The sequence below is a fragment of the Balaenoptera ricei genome, chromosome 19, assembly GCF_028023285.1.
Source record: "Balaenoptera ricei isolate mBalRic1 chromosome 19, mBalRic1.hap2, whole genome shotgun sequence".
Classification (NCBI taxonomy): Eukaryota; Metazoa; Chordata; class Mammalia; order Artiodactyla; family Balaenopteridae; genus Balaenoptera; species Balaenoptera ricei.
This window is the reverse complement of record NC_082657.1, coordinates 8,096,219-8,110,121: the sequence shown is the minus strand read 5'-3', so window position 1 is coordinate 8,110,121 and position 13,903 is coordinate 8,096,219. Positions and strand designations below refer to the sequence as shown.

General features: G+C 53.8%; 1 protein-coding gene across 4 annotated transcripts in view; it reads right to left on the bottom strand.

The window, feature by feature from the left end:
- Positions 1–214: 214 nt before the first annotated feature.
- Positions 215–13,903, bottom strand: part of ODAD1 (outer dynein arm docking complex subunit 1) — a 29,342-nt gene continuing 15,653 nt past the window's right edge. For all 4 annotated transcript variants that reach the window (XM_059903881.1, XM_059903880.1, XM_059903882.1 and 1 more), the window contains 11 exons: positions 13,621–13,743; positions 13,150–13,263; positions 9,353–9,420; positions 6,049–6,236; positions 5,685–5,819; positions 4,784–4,866; positions 4,511–4,679; positions 1,970–2,133; positions 1,778–1,881; positions 1,357–1,435; positions 215–1,286 (listed from right to left, as the gene is read on the bottom strand). In XM_059903881.1, coding sequence (XP_059759864.1) covers positions 756–1,286; positions 1,357–1,435; positions 1,778–1,881; positions 1,970–2,133; positions 4,511–4,679; positions 4,784–4,866; positions 5,685–5,819; positions 6,049–6,236; positions 9,353–9,420; positions 13,150–13,263; positions 13,621–13,743 — 1,758 coding nt within the window. In that variant the 3' untranslated portion in view covers positions 215–755. The remainder of the gene's footprint in view (positions 1,287–1,356; positions 1,436–1,777; positions 1,882–1,969; positions 2,134–4,510; positions 4,680–4,783; positions 4,867–5,684; positions 5,820–6,048; positions 6,237–9,352; positions 9,421–13,149; positions 13,264–13,620; positions 13,744–13,903) is intronic.

Here is a 13,903-nt window from a genome sequence, read left to right as displayed (position 1 = left end):
CATAACCCAGCCTATCCTGACTGATAACGGTTCCTGGTTCTCAGTAGAGCCTGAAATGTGCAAGTCTCAAAAAAAAAAAAAAAAAAAAATGAGTAAATGAATGAATGGCAGGGAATAGGGACAGGGTCATACCTTTTCTCCTGGGCCAAAGGTAGAGGAAACAGCCATGTCTTATGCTCACTCACTCACATATACGCTTGTAACCAGGCTGGGGTAAAAATCAGACTCTGACCTTTATTTCCTATGGTCACAGCTCATGCTGACCCTGATGTCTTTGCCCCCATTCTTCCCCCACTGGTCAGTATGGGGACTCTTGAGGAGGACAAGGAATGAGGAGCTACAGAGACAGGGACATGAGATGCGAGGAGGGCCTGGGAGATGGGGGAGAGGAGAGGGAGTTAGAAATGGGGAAGCCGAAACAGGAGGTGGGGGGGATAATCAGAGAGGTCAGAGCAGAGATGGGGAGACAGACATGGATACAGGACAGAGACACACTGAACGGGAAGCCTAGAGAACAGGAGATTAGGGAACCGAAAGGGAAGGGCAGGTTGGAAACAGAGAGGGACCAGGAGACAGATGAGGCGGAGCTGATGGGAAGAGATGCAGAGACATAGTGAAGGGGAGATGGAGACAGGTGTGCAGGCAGTTCACCCGGAGCTGGGTGAGAAAGATGGAGAGTCATAGGGGAAATTGAGAGGCAGAGACCCAGAGAAGGCCCTACAAGGAGCCAGAGGCAGGGTGAGGGCTGGGTGCCCCTAGTAGTTGCTCTGGGAATCTTTGCTGGTGGTGGAGACCCGGCCGGTGCTAGAGGCAGGGCCAGTGCTTGAGACTTTGCCTCTGCTGGACTCGAGGCCTCCACTCGATTCTGACTCAGGGCCTTTGCTCTCCGGGCCCCCAAAGCTCTCGTGGCCTCTGCTGGACCCCAAGTATCCAGAGGACCCCAGGTAGCTGCTAGAGTTGGGGGATCTGGAGATCACTCGGCCCGCAGTTGAGCCCCGGCTGGACGTAAGTCCCCCGGTGACGGCGCTGGTGGAGCCGAAGGTCGTGTGGCCTGCGCTGGAGCTGGGGTCCCCAAAGGTGACGCGGCCAACATTGGAGCCGGTGGCGCGGCCTCCGCTGGACGCCAGGACGCCGCTAGTGCTGTGGCTCGCGAGGGAGCCGGGGACAGCGCGGGGGCTCTTGGGCAGCAGGGGCAGGCCGGGGCTGGCCGGGGTGCTGTCCACCTTCCTGACGGCCTCGGCCATCTCCTCCAGGCGCCGCTCCCCCGCCTGCTCCCGGGCCTCCAGCTGCGGGGGAGGCGAGTTAGGGCCCCGGAGGAGGCAGAGCTGCCCCGCGCCCGCGGGCACCCGTCCTCACCGACTTCACCACGCGGCTCAGCAACTCCTCCTTGCTCAGCGGATAGTCGTCGTTGGCCTCAAAGCCTGGGGGGTCCTCGCTAAAGTGGGTGGAAGACAGGAAGGGACTCTACTCCTCGACCTTCAGAAGGCCGATGGCGCCTCATTGCTAGGCCCTGAGACCCTCAGCCGTGCGCCGGGCTCTGAGCGCCCTTTCCTCTTCGGGTTCACCCAGGGCCCCATCGAATGTCCCTGGAGCCCTTACTCCTTCTGATTCCCCCGAAGTACCCACTTCATCTTCTACGCCCCCCGCCCCCGGGCCTCACCCACCCTTCAGTCCCAGGGGCCCGCCCCCACCTGAAAACCCTCCCTTCCTGCGTCTCCTCTGCCCCCGCGTCTCCTCTGCCCCGGGGAAGCTCCCTGACCCTTGCCCTCTGGCTCACAGATTGTCAGGGGGCTGAGGTGGGGCCAGTTTCTTGGGAAGATCCTCGGGGCTCTGGCCCAGCACCAGGAGGGCAGCGTTAGGCGAGCTGGCAGAGAGGTTGTTCTGGAGGGTGGAGAAGCCAGTGGTCCGCTCAGGCCCGTCTCCAAGGCCCCGGCGCCCTGTCCCCCCTGCGCACCGTCTGCGCCCCAACCTGGGTTTCGAGGAAGGCCTGCACCGTCAGGAGCTCCACCAGCCGCTTCTCGATGAGGCCCAGGAAGAGGCCTATGTCCCGGTCTCTCATGTGGCTCTTGACCCCTAGGAGGTCATTGATGACGGTGCTGTCACACTGGGCCCTGGTGAAGAGGCGCTGGATATCTGGGGTCAGAGAGGACAGGCCATCATGGATCCAGTGCCCATGGGGTGCCACCCTCTCCTCTCCTCAAGGCCCTGCTGCCCAAGCGAGGCTCAAAGATGCAAAGGGACTTGCCCAAGTTCAGACAGCCAGGCGGGGGGAGGGCGTCGCGGTGTGCCCGGCCACCGGGTTCCAGATGCCAGAGGGCAAAAAGCGAGGGAAGTCCAAGGAAAACGTGACAAGGGCACCTCCACATGGCCAGTCCTCTGCTCACGGCTCAGCATCACCCAGCTTCCACCCAACCCAGCGAGCCCACGGCTCAGGATGTGCTTCTCCCACAGAAACACACACACGTGCTCCCCGGGAGAAAGCGGAGGAAATTCACAGCAGCACCAAGGCTGTGACCCGCTCTCACCATTGGCCCTCTTGTATTTAGTTAACTGGTTATCGTGAATGAAATAAGATGCACCCATGACCTTGACAGGAATCTGCACGCAGCCTGTGGCATCCCTACCACCCTCCCCTGCCTCCCCCACCTGAGCCCCAGGCTCACATACAGTTTCCTGCTGGGGCCCCTCTCCGAACAGTCCGCAGTGCCACTCACACTGAGATCAGCCTCATCCCCCAGAGGAGCTCCTCCTCCCAGGTTCCCCACTGCACCCTCACCGGGCCGGACCCCTGTGGGCCTCAGCCCTCATCCCCCCATGGTCCCTCAGCCCGACACCTCTGTGCTCCATCTCTCCCTCTCCGTCCTCATCCCCCTCCCTCCGATCCACCCCCTTCTCCTGCTCACAACCCTCCCATGGCTACCCAGCACCCCCAGGAAAAAGCCTCAGCCTGGCGTCCGTTCAGGATCTGACCCCCTTCAACTCCCACCCACGCCCTCTCTGCACGAAGAACCTGCCTTCCTTGGATGCACCTCCGAGCCTTGGCCCCGCCTTCTGGGAGCATCCCCTCTCCCCAGTTTTTCGGTTAAATACCCATCCTTCAAATTCAGCCTCAAGCATCATGGCTCCCAGGAGACCTTCCCTGTGACCCCAGCAGAGCCAATGTCATGGGCACAGAGCCCCGTGCTGAGAAGGGCCCCACGTTTGGTTTGATGCTCTGCTATTGTCACTTGAAATTCTTGCCAGTTTTTAAACAAGGGGCCCCGCATTTTCATTCTGCACCGGGCCCCCCAAATCCTGGTCCTGCACCCCACTCTGAGCTAAGGCATACGCTTGCTCCTGCAGGGCCCAAGGTGTCCTCCTTCCCAGCCCCTGCGTTACGAGTAGCCAGAGCCCGGTCCTCACCACCTAGCACAGGGCTTGTCACCGCAGTCCCTACAACAGAGGGAAAGAGGGTCTGCCAATACTTGAGCTCCGACCACGCAGCACGAGGTGGCCCTCCTGCTTGCCCCCCACCACCACTGCCACCTCCCAGTCTCTCTCCATCCGTCATCCCATCTAATTCTCAAGCCGACCTTACAAACTAGGCACTGCTATCCCACTTCCGGAGGGGCTCCAACAGAGGAAACCACACACCAAAGTTCACAAATGGTGGAGCTGGGATTCAAACCCAGGGCTGCCTGACTCTCATGGACTCCACACCGCAAGGATGAATGGATGATGGATGCAGGATAGATGGATGCAGGATGGATGGACGGATGCAGGATGGCTGGATGCATGGATGGCTGGATGCAGGATGGCTGGATGGATGGATGCAGGATGGATGGATGGATGGATGCAGGATGGCTGGATGCAGGATGGATGGATGGCTGGATGGATGGATGCAGGATGGATGGATGCAGGATGGATGGATGGATGGATGCAGGATGGATGGATGGATGGATGCAGGATGGCTGGATGCAGGATGGATGGATGGCTGGATGGATGGATGCAGGATGGATGGATGCAGGATGGCTGGATGGATGGATGCAGGATGGATGGATGGTTGGATGGATGCAGGATGGCTGGATGCAGGATGGCTGGATGGATGGATGCAGGATGGATGGATGGTTGGATGGATGCAGGATGGCTGGATGGATGAGTGAATGGATGGTTGGATGGATGCAGGATGGCTGGATGCAGGATGGCTGGATGCAGGATGGCTGGATGGATGGATGGATGGATGGATGGTTGGATGGATGCAGGATGGCTGGATGCAGGATGGATGGATGCAGGATGGATGGATGAAGGATGGCTGGATGGATGCAGGATGGCTGGATGCAGGATGGATGGATGAAGGATGGATGGATGGATGGATGGATGGATGGATGGATGCAGGATGGATGGATATGGGACAGATGACAAGGGAGTGCACAAAGTGGTCCACGGAATGTCTCCGCGTGGCCAGCCCAGACAGGGCTCTCCGCCTGCTCATCGCATCCTTCCAGATGAAGAAGCCGGGGCGGGTGCTCACCGGTCTTGAGCTTCTCCAGCTGCCCGCGAAAGTTCTGGAAGCGGGCCTCCAGGTTCTCGGCCTCCGTGTGCACCTCGTCCACGCGCTGCTGCAACTCGGCCCGCTGCTGCTCCTGCCGCGAGCGGTGGTCCTCCTCGCTGCGGCGGCCGCTCACCAAGGCCTCCTGCATCTACAGGGGCAGGGGCGCGACGCTGGGCCCAGCTCAGGAGGGAGGGGGCACCGACGCGGGTGGAGGGGAGGGGGAGGGGAGGGGGAGGGGCGGGTCTCGCTCACCTCCTTGATCTCCTCCTGCAGATGCTCCAGCTCCGAGTTCTGCTCATTGATGAAATTGAACTCCGCGAAGTTCCGCTCCTCCACTAGGGGCGAGTCCAGAAAGGCAGGGTCCAGAGAGACAGAGACCAGCAAACAGAGAGACACACACAGAAGGGCAGAAAAAGAGATGTTGAGAAAGGCAACAAAGACACAGAGACAAGGAGAGACAGAGACGGAGAGATATAGGCACAGAAATAGACACAGCGAACACAGAGAAGTACAGGGCAAGGCAGAGCGACAGAAAGAGATAGCGACCCAGAGAAAGTCAGAGAAATGCCGAGAGAGACACAGAGAAACAGAGAAGTGAGGGAGAGAAAACGGTAAAGGTGGGTAAAGAGAGAACATTAGACCCCGGGAGAAAGAGAGCAACAGGGACACGGAGATCGGCACACAGAGGTTAAGGGGAAGATTCCGAGGGTGACCCGCAGGCCCAGGAATGAGGGAGGCGGAGGAGGGAGGGAACGGGCAAGGGTAGACGGATGGGGGAGGCGGGAAGGCAGACACGCCAGGGAAATTGGACAGAAAGAAGAAGACGGAGATACATTCAGTGAGAACAGAGAGATGCAGACGGGTGGAGACACACAGAGAAGGAAGAGGTCAGAAGGCCCGAGACGGGGGTGGGAGAGAGACTGGGGAGAAAGGGGGGAGAGAGAGGGGCGGAGGCCGGGCGGACGGGAAGAGGCGAGTAGGGCGGAGCCTGATTCCTGGTCCCTCCAGCGCAGGTGAAGTCCCCAGGGCCGAAGCGGAGGCCCTCGGTGACCGAGACAGAGCACAGTCTGCACTCGATTCCGGGGGGCTGGGCGCCGTGCTCCGGCCCCCCCCCCACCCCTTCCATCCCCACCCCCTACCCCCGGGAACTCACACTCCAGGTACTTCTCCACCAGCGAGTCCGGGTCGCTCTCCCCGGTCAGCTGGGACAGTTTCTTCAGGGCGTCCTCGTAGCGCAGCACCAGCTTCTCCTGGGAGGTCTTCCGGAGGCCTTCGGCCACCTCCCGGACTGGGGGGTGAGGGGGCAGTGAGGTCGGCGTCCGGGGCGGCCACCAGGGCGGAGGGGCCTGGCTGGGGACGCTGGTGGGGAGGGGGCAACAACACCGCAGCCGCGCAGACCCCGCCCCTCCAGCCCCGCCCCCCGGCCGGCCCCGCCCCGCGGCGAGACCTGGAGCGAGCCGCTCCGCCCCTCCCCTGGCCCGGCCTGCTGGAGGCAGAGGTGGCGGCCCCGGCCTCACCCCGTTGCTCGCGCTTCTCCACGACGGCGGGATCCGGCTGCCGATCGCCGTTCTTGAGTTTGAGGAAGCGGTGCAGCTGCTCCAAGTGCGCGATCTGCCGCTGCAAGACCTGCACCTCCGTGTCGTTCTGGGCCACCTCCTTCTCTGCCCTCTCCCGCAGCATGCCTAGCTTGGTCTTCGCCTCCTCCCTGGGAGGGGTGGGGGGTTAGACCCGGGTCAGGGAGATTGGAGGTTGGATTTGGGTTCATCCTGGGGCCCAGGGAGGGGCGGGGTCAGCCTGGAGTTGGAGGGTGAATGGGGCAGCGTCAGCCTGGGGTCCCAGGAATGGGGCAGAATCAGGTTGCCGTTAAGGCAGAAAATTGTCTAGGTTCCTAGAGCTGGGTCAGGATAGGGTTATGGGGCAGAGTCAGGGGACTCACTCACTGAAACTCCCCTGGCCTGCTTGGCCGATGGTGGAGCTTTTAAGCTTTTAAACGTAGTGCAGCCAACTGTAAACTCAGAGTGCCCCAAGCCTACTTCACAGGTCACAGGATCAAAGGTCAGAGGGTCATTAGGTTGGGAGAACAGCAGGTCAGTCTCCTCAGGTCCCTGCCCATGGACCATTCTAGTTCCCCTTTCCACACCTTTGCCAACCTTGGTTGCCTCGACTCAGGGCACTAGCTTCTTGCTCTCTTCAAATTCCTCTGAGGCTTACTCAGGTCAGTCCTCCTTGGTGGGAGCCCTCTCCTGGCACCCACCAGCCCTAGCCCCCGGCGACCCCTCTAGCAGCCCCTCAGGGATTAGGACTCACAGTTCTTTCTGTGCCTTGGGCTTCAGGCCAACAGAAGGGCCAGGAAGAGGGAGCCCAACTTCCCAAGAGCCTGGCCCTGCAGTAGATGCTCTAAAGCAGCACGCCATAAGTCCCCACAGCAGCCCAGGAGGTAGATACCATTACTGTTGCCACGTCACAGTAGAGGAAACTGAGGCTCAGAGAGGGGAAGTGACCTGCCCAGGTCAGCCAGCAAGGAAGCAATGGAGACACTGGCTGGTCTGACAGAAGTGTTGGTCCTGACAGCTGCCCCCTGCCTTCTAACGGAAACCACCCTATCTTTGCACCCAGCTAGGCTGCCCACTGCAGTCAACTGGAGGAGTGTTGGCAGAGGCTAGATCCTGGTGATGCAAAGACAGGCCAGCAGGCCATCACTTGTGGGATGTGGCAGAAAAGATGAGCTGGGCCAGTCAGATTCTCTCCTCAGAATTTGAGTTGGGAAATGCTAAGAAGGGGACAGCGGGAAGCCGAAGCTAAAAGGATGTATAGAGAGAAGCCACAAAAGGTCATATTATGAAGGCCAAGTTAGGAAGAAGCCAGAGCTATGCGTGAACAGAAGCCATGAGTCAAGGCTCTGAAGAGGTCATGGAGGACCACAGGTAACAAATTACAGAATCAGCCATAAAAAGGCATGACGTACTGAGAGACGCTGCAACGTGGGTGAACCTTGAAAGCACTGCACTGAGTGAAAGGAACCAGACACAAAAGGACATGTTGTATGATTCCATTTACATGAAACATAAAGGTAAATTTATGGAAAGGCACATGTATAGGTAAATCGTCAAGACAGGAAGGAGACTAGTGGTTGCCAGGGCGTTGGGGAAGAGGGAAAGAGAGAATAACTGCTTAATGGTTACAGGTCTCCTTTGGGGGTGATGAAAACAGAGTGATCGTTGCACAACATTATCAATGTACTAAATGCCACTGAATGGTACATTTTAAAACGGTGAATTTTGGGAGTTCCCTGGTGGCGAAATGGTTAGGAATCTGCCTGCCAATGCAGGGGACACGGGTTCAAGCCCTGGTCCGGGAAGATCCCACATGCCGCAGAGCAACTAAGCCTGTGCGCCACATCTACTGAGCCTGTGCTCTAGAGCCCGCGCAGCACAGCTACTGAAGCCCGTGTGCCTAAAGCCTGTGCTCCGCAACAAGAGAAGCCACCGCAGTGAGAAGCCCGCGCACCACAATGAGGAGTAGCCCCCGCTCTCCGCAACTAGAGAAAGCCCGCGCGCAGAAACGAAGACACAACACAGCCCTAAATAAATAAATAAATAAATAAATAAATATTTTAAAGGTGAATTTTACGTGCATCTTAACTCAAAGGAAGGAAGGAAGAAGGAAAGAAAGACAGAAGAAGGGAAGGAAAGATGGAAAGAGAGAGAGGAAGAAGGAAGGAAAGAAGGAAGGAAGGGAGGGAGGGAGGAAGGGGAAGGGAAGAAAGAGAGAGAGAGAAAGAAAAGAAAGAAAGAAAGAAAGAACAGAAAGAAAGAAAGGAGGAACAAAGAAGGAAAGATCATAGAAACCATAAGGTAGATTTGGCCTATAACCGATGTCGTGAGGACTCATGAACCACGATAAGCAGAAGTCAGGTGGTAGAAACAAGACACTGAAGAGAAGGTAAGACAGCACTTGGAGCCAGAGAACAGGGCTGAAGTGCAGAAAGGAGCAGAGCTGGGATAAGAGAGAGAGCATGGAGCCCATGAGAGCCCAGAGGCAGAGAGAGACGTCCATTAGCAGAGCAGCTGGGGCTTCTAGACTCCATACAACATGATCCTTTGTCCGAAGGTGGCTTGAGAGAATCTCTGTCCCTTTCAACCAATACTGATAAATATCAATCTAATTACAGTCATTCACTGATGCTTCCTACGTTCCTGGCCCCCTGCTATGTGCACTTACTTAAGTCTCTCTATTTTTTTTTAATATTTGTTTATTTTTGCCTGCATTGGGCCTTAGGTGCAGCACAGGGGCTTCTCTCTAGCTGTGGTGCGCGGGCTTAGTTGCCCCGAGGCATGTGGGATCTTAGTTCCTCGACCAGAGATCGAACCCCCGTCCCCTGCATTGGGAGGCAAATTCTCAACTACTGGACCACCCGGGAAGCCCCTTAAGTCTCTTTATTTATTTATTTGGCCACACCCTGTGGCTTGTGGGATCTCAGTGCCCGGACCAGGGATCGAACCTGGGCCATGTCAGTGAAAGTGCGGAATCCTAACCATTGGACCGCCAGGGAATTCCCCTTAAGCCTTTCTACATCCCTATGTGCTACATGCTTTTAACAGACTGGGGCTAAAGAGGTTAATTCATACACCCAAGGAGAGGGACCTTGCCCGAGAAGCTGGGAAATCAGTGGAGGGGGGAGAGAAAGGAGCATCTTATTAAAAAAAAAAAAAAAAAAAAAAGGAGGTTCTGACAATCTATTTCTTGAGTTTGGAACCTTCCCACCACTTCCTTAAGAAAATGCATGGATTGAGTCATCTGGGATGCCTCCAGGGGCCCTACCTGATGGTGTAGGCAGAGGTGGAGGAGACCATGAGGGTCCTGACCGTGTCCCGCAGGAGCTGGATCTCCTGCCAAGAGAACAAAACAGATACCACTTCCAATGCCCTCATCACTGGAGGGCCCTCCTTTAAGCCTCACATTTCCCCAATAAGAAGTGAGGCTCCTGGGCCTTAAAAACTTGGACCTTCCTAATTAGCGGCAATCGGTGAAAGGGATTTTAAACAGGTACTAAGTGAAGGAAAGCCAGATTGATGAGCAGGAATGCAGTGAAAGGTTGGACTTCCCTGGTGGCGCAGTGGTTAAGAATCCGCCTGCCAATGCAGGGAACACAGGTTCGAGCTCTGGTCCAGGAAGATCTCACATGCCGCGGAGCAACTAAGCCCATGCGCCACAACTACTGAGCCCGCGTGCCACAACTACTGAAGCCCGCGCGCCTAGAGCCTGTGCTCCGCAACAAGAGAAGCCACCGCAATGAGAAGCCCGTGCACTGCAACGAAGAGTAGCCCCCGCTCGTCGCAACTAGAGAAAGCCCACGTGCAGCAACGAAGACCCAACGCAGGCATAAATAATTAAATAAATAAATAAAAAAGGAATGCAGTGAAACATCCAACCCAGGATATTCCTAAGAGTGCCGACCTAACTTTGTGGTGGGGGTCAGAAATTTGTGTGAATTTCATGATTGTGACCACGCTAATCTGTTTTCTAGTTCTATGGAAGTGTCTTTGCAGAGTTATGCGTAAAAAGGGTTATTTCAGGAGAAAGACGAGAGGAAATTATATATATATATTTTTTTATACATAATGTGTATATATGTATTAATGTATAGAAACATATATACACACATACACATACATATACATATATAATGTGTGTATATATTAATGTAATACACACATACACATATATGTATGTATAAATACATGTGCATGCATATGTGTGCACGTACACACGCACACACACAAACACATACACTTTTTTTTATTTTTTATTTTTATTTTTGGCTGCATTGGGTCTTCGTTGCTGTGCACGGGCTTTCTCAGAGTGGAGGGATACTCTTTGTTGCGGTGCGCAGGGTTCTCATTGCGGTGGCTTCTCTTGTTGCAGAGCATGGGGTCTAGAGCGCAGGCTCAGTAGTTGTGGCGCACAGGTTTAGTTGCTCCGTGGCATATGGGATCTTCCCGGACCAGGGCTCGAACCCATGTTCCCTGCATTGGCAGGCGGATTCTTAACCACTGTGCCACCAGGGAAGCCCCAAACACATACACTTTTGTAACAAGAAACCTAGGATGGATAACCAGAAACTATGGGGGATGAATGGGAATGAAGTGGAAGAGATGGTGAGGAAATGATGTTTCTGTGGCTTACCTTTTGGCATCGTTTTGATTTGGGAACTCTTGTCAATGGTTTACATATTCATAAAGAAAATTAAATCAACAAGGATAGGGGAGAGAACTAAAACCAAATACAAACAGAAGCAAGTGAACCTAACTGTATTTCAAACACAGAACAGAATCACAAAGAAGACCAAAAAAATAGGAACTAATCCCAGTGACTTCTAAATACAATAATGTGAGATAGATAAATAGATACACATGCCCTCAGAGAACAAAACAATCTGCAAACAAATCTTGAACGCTCAGGTTCAGGGGGTGTTAGTACAGCTATAGTAATTCTGAACCTCTCTTATGTGTTTTGTAGGCTTGAACAAGTGAGTACGTATATAAACGCTGTTGGGAGCCAAGGTTCCCACTGTGGGGAAGAGAAAGATAAAATAGGGAAGGTTCAGGAGTAACCCAGTGGTGATGGATTGGAATGAGAGGCACCGACATGAACTCACAATTTTAAAATATGTGCGTGTGTTTCCTAGCTCTCTCCAGAGAAAGGGCCTCAAGGCAGGGACACCCCAGTAGCAGTGAGGACTCCTAGTGCCTGTAATTTGGTTTCTCAGCACCAAGAGAAGAAGAAGCAGGACTCCCCACTAGGAAGAATCAGGACTCCATGGAGAAATGCTAACTTGACAGTTAAGGCTGATCAAGTACAAGAAAATCTGGACTATCTTCCTGTGCCAGAAAGTAAGGAAGTGTTCAAAAAAAAAAAAAAAAAGATGGGCTTGTCCAAAGGACAGAGGAGCCAGCTTGAGGGGTCTCCTACCAGCCAAATCTGGGACAATCTGAACATTATAATGAGCACTATGGATTATAACCCACAGAATAAAGTAAGAATACATGAATGCTTACTGATAACCCCTAAATATACTTAAGAAGTTCTTCCTTAAGTAAAATGCCATCTTATAAATGAAGAAGAAATGAGAGAGAAGAATCACCATTTGGTAGCCATTACAATAATAATTATTCAGGCAACAATCATTAAGGGATGCTAGAACAATTGCGTGAAAATGTATCAGGGAACAGGATATTTACATAGTCTCAAAGAACCTCCCTGGACTCAGTCATTACAAAGAGGAAAACCCTGTATTGGAGAAACCTGGCTGACCAAGCAATCAAGATCAACGTCACTAGTTATGGGACAAACTTACATTATGTGCCTACTGATATAATGCCCGCAAATAACACAATACCACCTCTGTGATATTCCACCAAAAATGCACAACTTGAATCTAATCATGGAGAAATATCAGATAAATCCACACTGAGGGACGTCGCACAGCACAACTGGCCTGGATGCTTCCAAAATGTCAAAGTCATGGAGACAAAGAAGGGCCGAGGGGGACTTCCCTAGTGGCGCAGTGGTTAAGAATCCGCCTGCCAATGCAGGGAACATGGGTTCGATCTCTGGTCCGGGAAGATCCCACATGTCGCGGAGCAACTAAGCCAGCAAGCCACAACTACTGAGCCCATGCGCCGCAACTACTGAAGCCTGCGTGCTTAGAGCCCGTGGTCCACAACAAGAGAAGCCACCACAATGAGAAGCCTGCATGCTACAACAAAGACCCAATGCGGCCAAAAAAAATAAAAAATAAAAAAGAAGGGCCGAGGGACTGTTCCAGATGAATGAGGCCAGGACAACCAAATGCAATGTGGGATCCTGGCCCAGAGCCTGGAGCAGGATAATTAAATTAGCTATAAAGGACATTGTTGGAACAATCATGAACTTTAAATATGGACTGCTTAGAATTGTAACAATATTCAGTGCCCTTGGGTAAGGGCACTTTGTTTATATAAGAAAATTGTCTTGTGCTTAGGAAATACACACTGAAGTTCTTAGGACCATAATGTCTGCATCGTACTCTCAAATAGTTTGTCAGTTGTGATAATAAATTATTTTCAGTAAAACTAATTACACACACACAGAGACAGACAGAGAGAGAGTAAATTTGGCAAGTTATCAATCTTGGTGAAGGATATATAGTTCTTTGTATTATTCCTGCACCTTTTCTGCAAATTTGAAATTATTTCAAAGTAAAACTTAAAGAAAGAGAGAGGGAGAGAATACAGGAAGGAAGGGGGGTGGAAGGAGGGAGGGAGGATTCTTCAAAGGACTTCAAAGGTCATTGAGAAACCCATGGAATGTAAATGGTCCTGCCTGCGCCTTGGTTGCCCTGGGTGACAACACTCAAAGTGACATCTCTGCTTTCTGCAAATCTCAATGAGGCTGCTTTCTTTGCTGGGGGCAGCCCGGAACATTCTCAGGTCTCCATTCCCTCCGGACTAAAGTAAACATATGGCTCCGGGTGATTCCATACTTGAGGCCCGAGTGTTGGAGAAAGTAGGGTGACTCTTGTAACCTCCCCTCCACTCCAGCTGGGCCAAGGGGTCCTGGGCTTCAGGGCCACTGACCTTCTGCAGCTTGCGGTCCACATTCAGATAGCGGTTCCTCTCGATCTGCAGGAGATCCAGCTCCTCCCGCAAGGTTGCATTCCGAACCAGCTGGATGTCAAAGCGACAGGTGACCTGGGATGGGGGTCAGGGGTTGGGGCGGGAGAGGATATCAAGAGTCTGTCTGAGGCCTGGCCTGCCTCCCTCTTCCACTCTCAGCCGAGAAGGGGGCACTTGTCAGGTAGGGGGTCCATTCCCAATCTGGGGACTCTGAGAGCATCGCCACCCCCCCAAGACCCAAGCATCAGTCTCCTTTCCTGGGGGACCCTCCATCCCTCCAGGATCTTGTCTCCTAACCCCACTTGGGGAACCCGCTATTTTAGGCCACTCTGCATCCAGGAATCTGGTCCACCGTTTCTGAAACTTGACTCCCATGCTCAGTTCTTCCCCCAAGAGTTCAGGTCTGGAGACAGCCAAGAGGCTGACCCTCACCCTGTCCAACTGGTCTTCAAGGATCTTGATCCTTCGCTGGCTCTTGACCTTCTGATCCAGGATGCATCCCGGGGCCTTGACATCCTTACCGTGGGCAAAGATCCGGCTCTCCCATTCCTGGATCTGGAAGAGAGAACATGGTGCCTATTTGTTGACTGAATGTGGGAGAGATTGAGGGAACGAGGGAGATGAGTGGGAGGATGAGTGACTGAGCGTGGTTGATCTCTGTGGTCCTTGTGGCCCCAGCCATCTGCTGTACCCCTCTTCTGAGGTCAGTACCCAA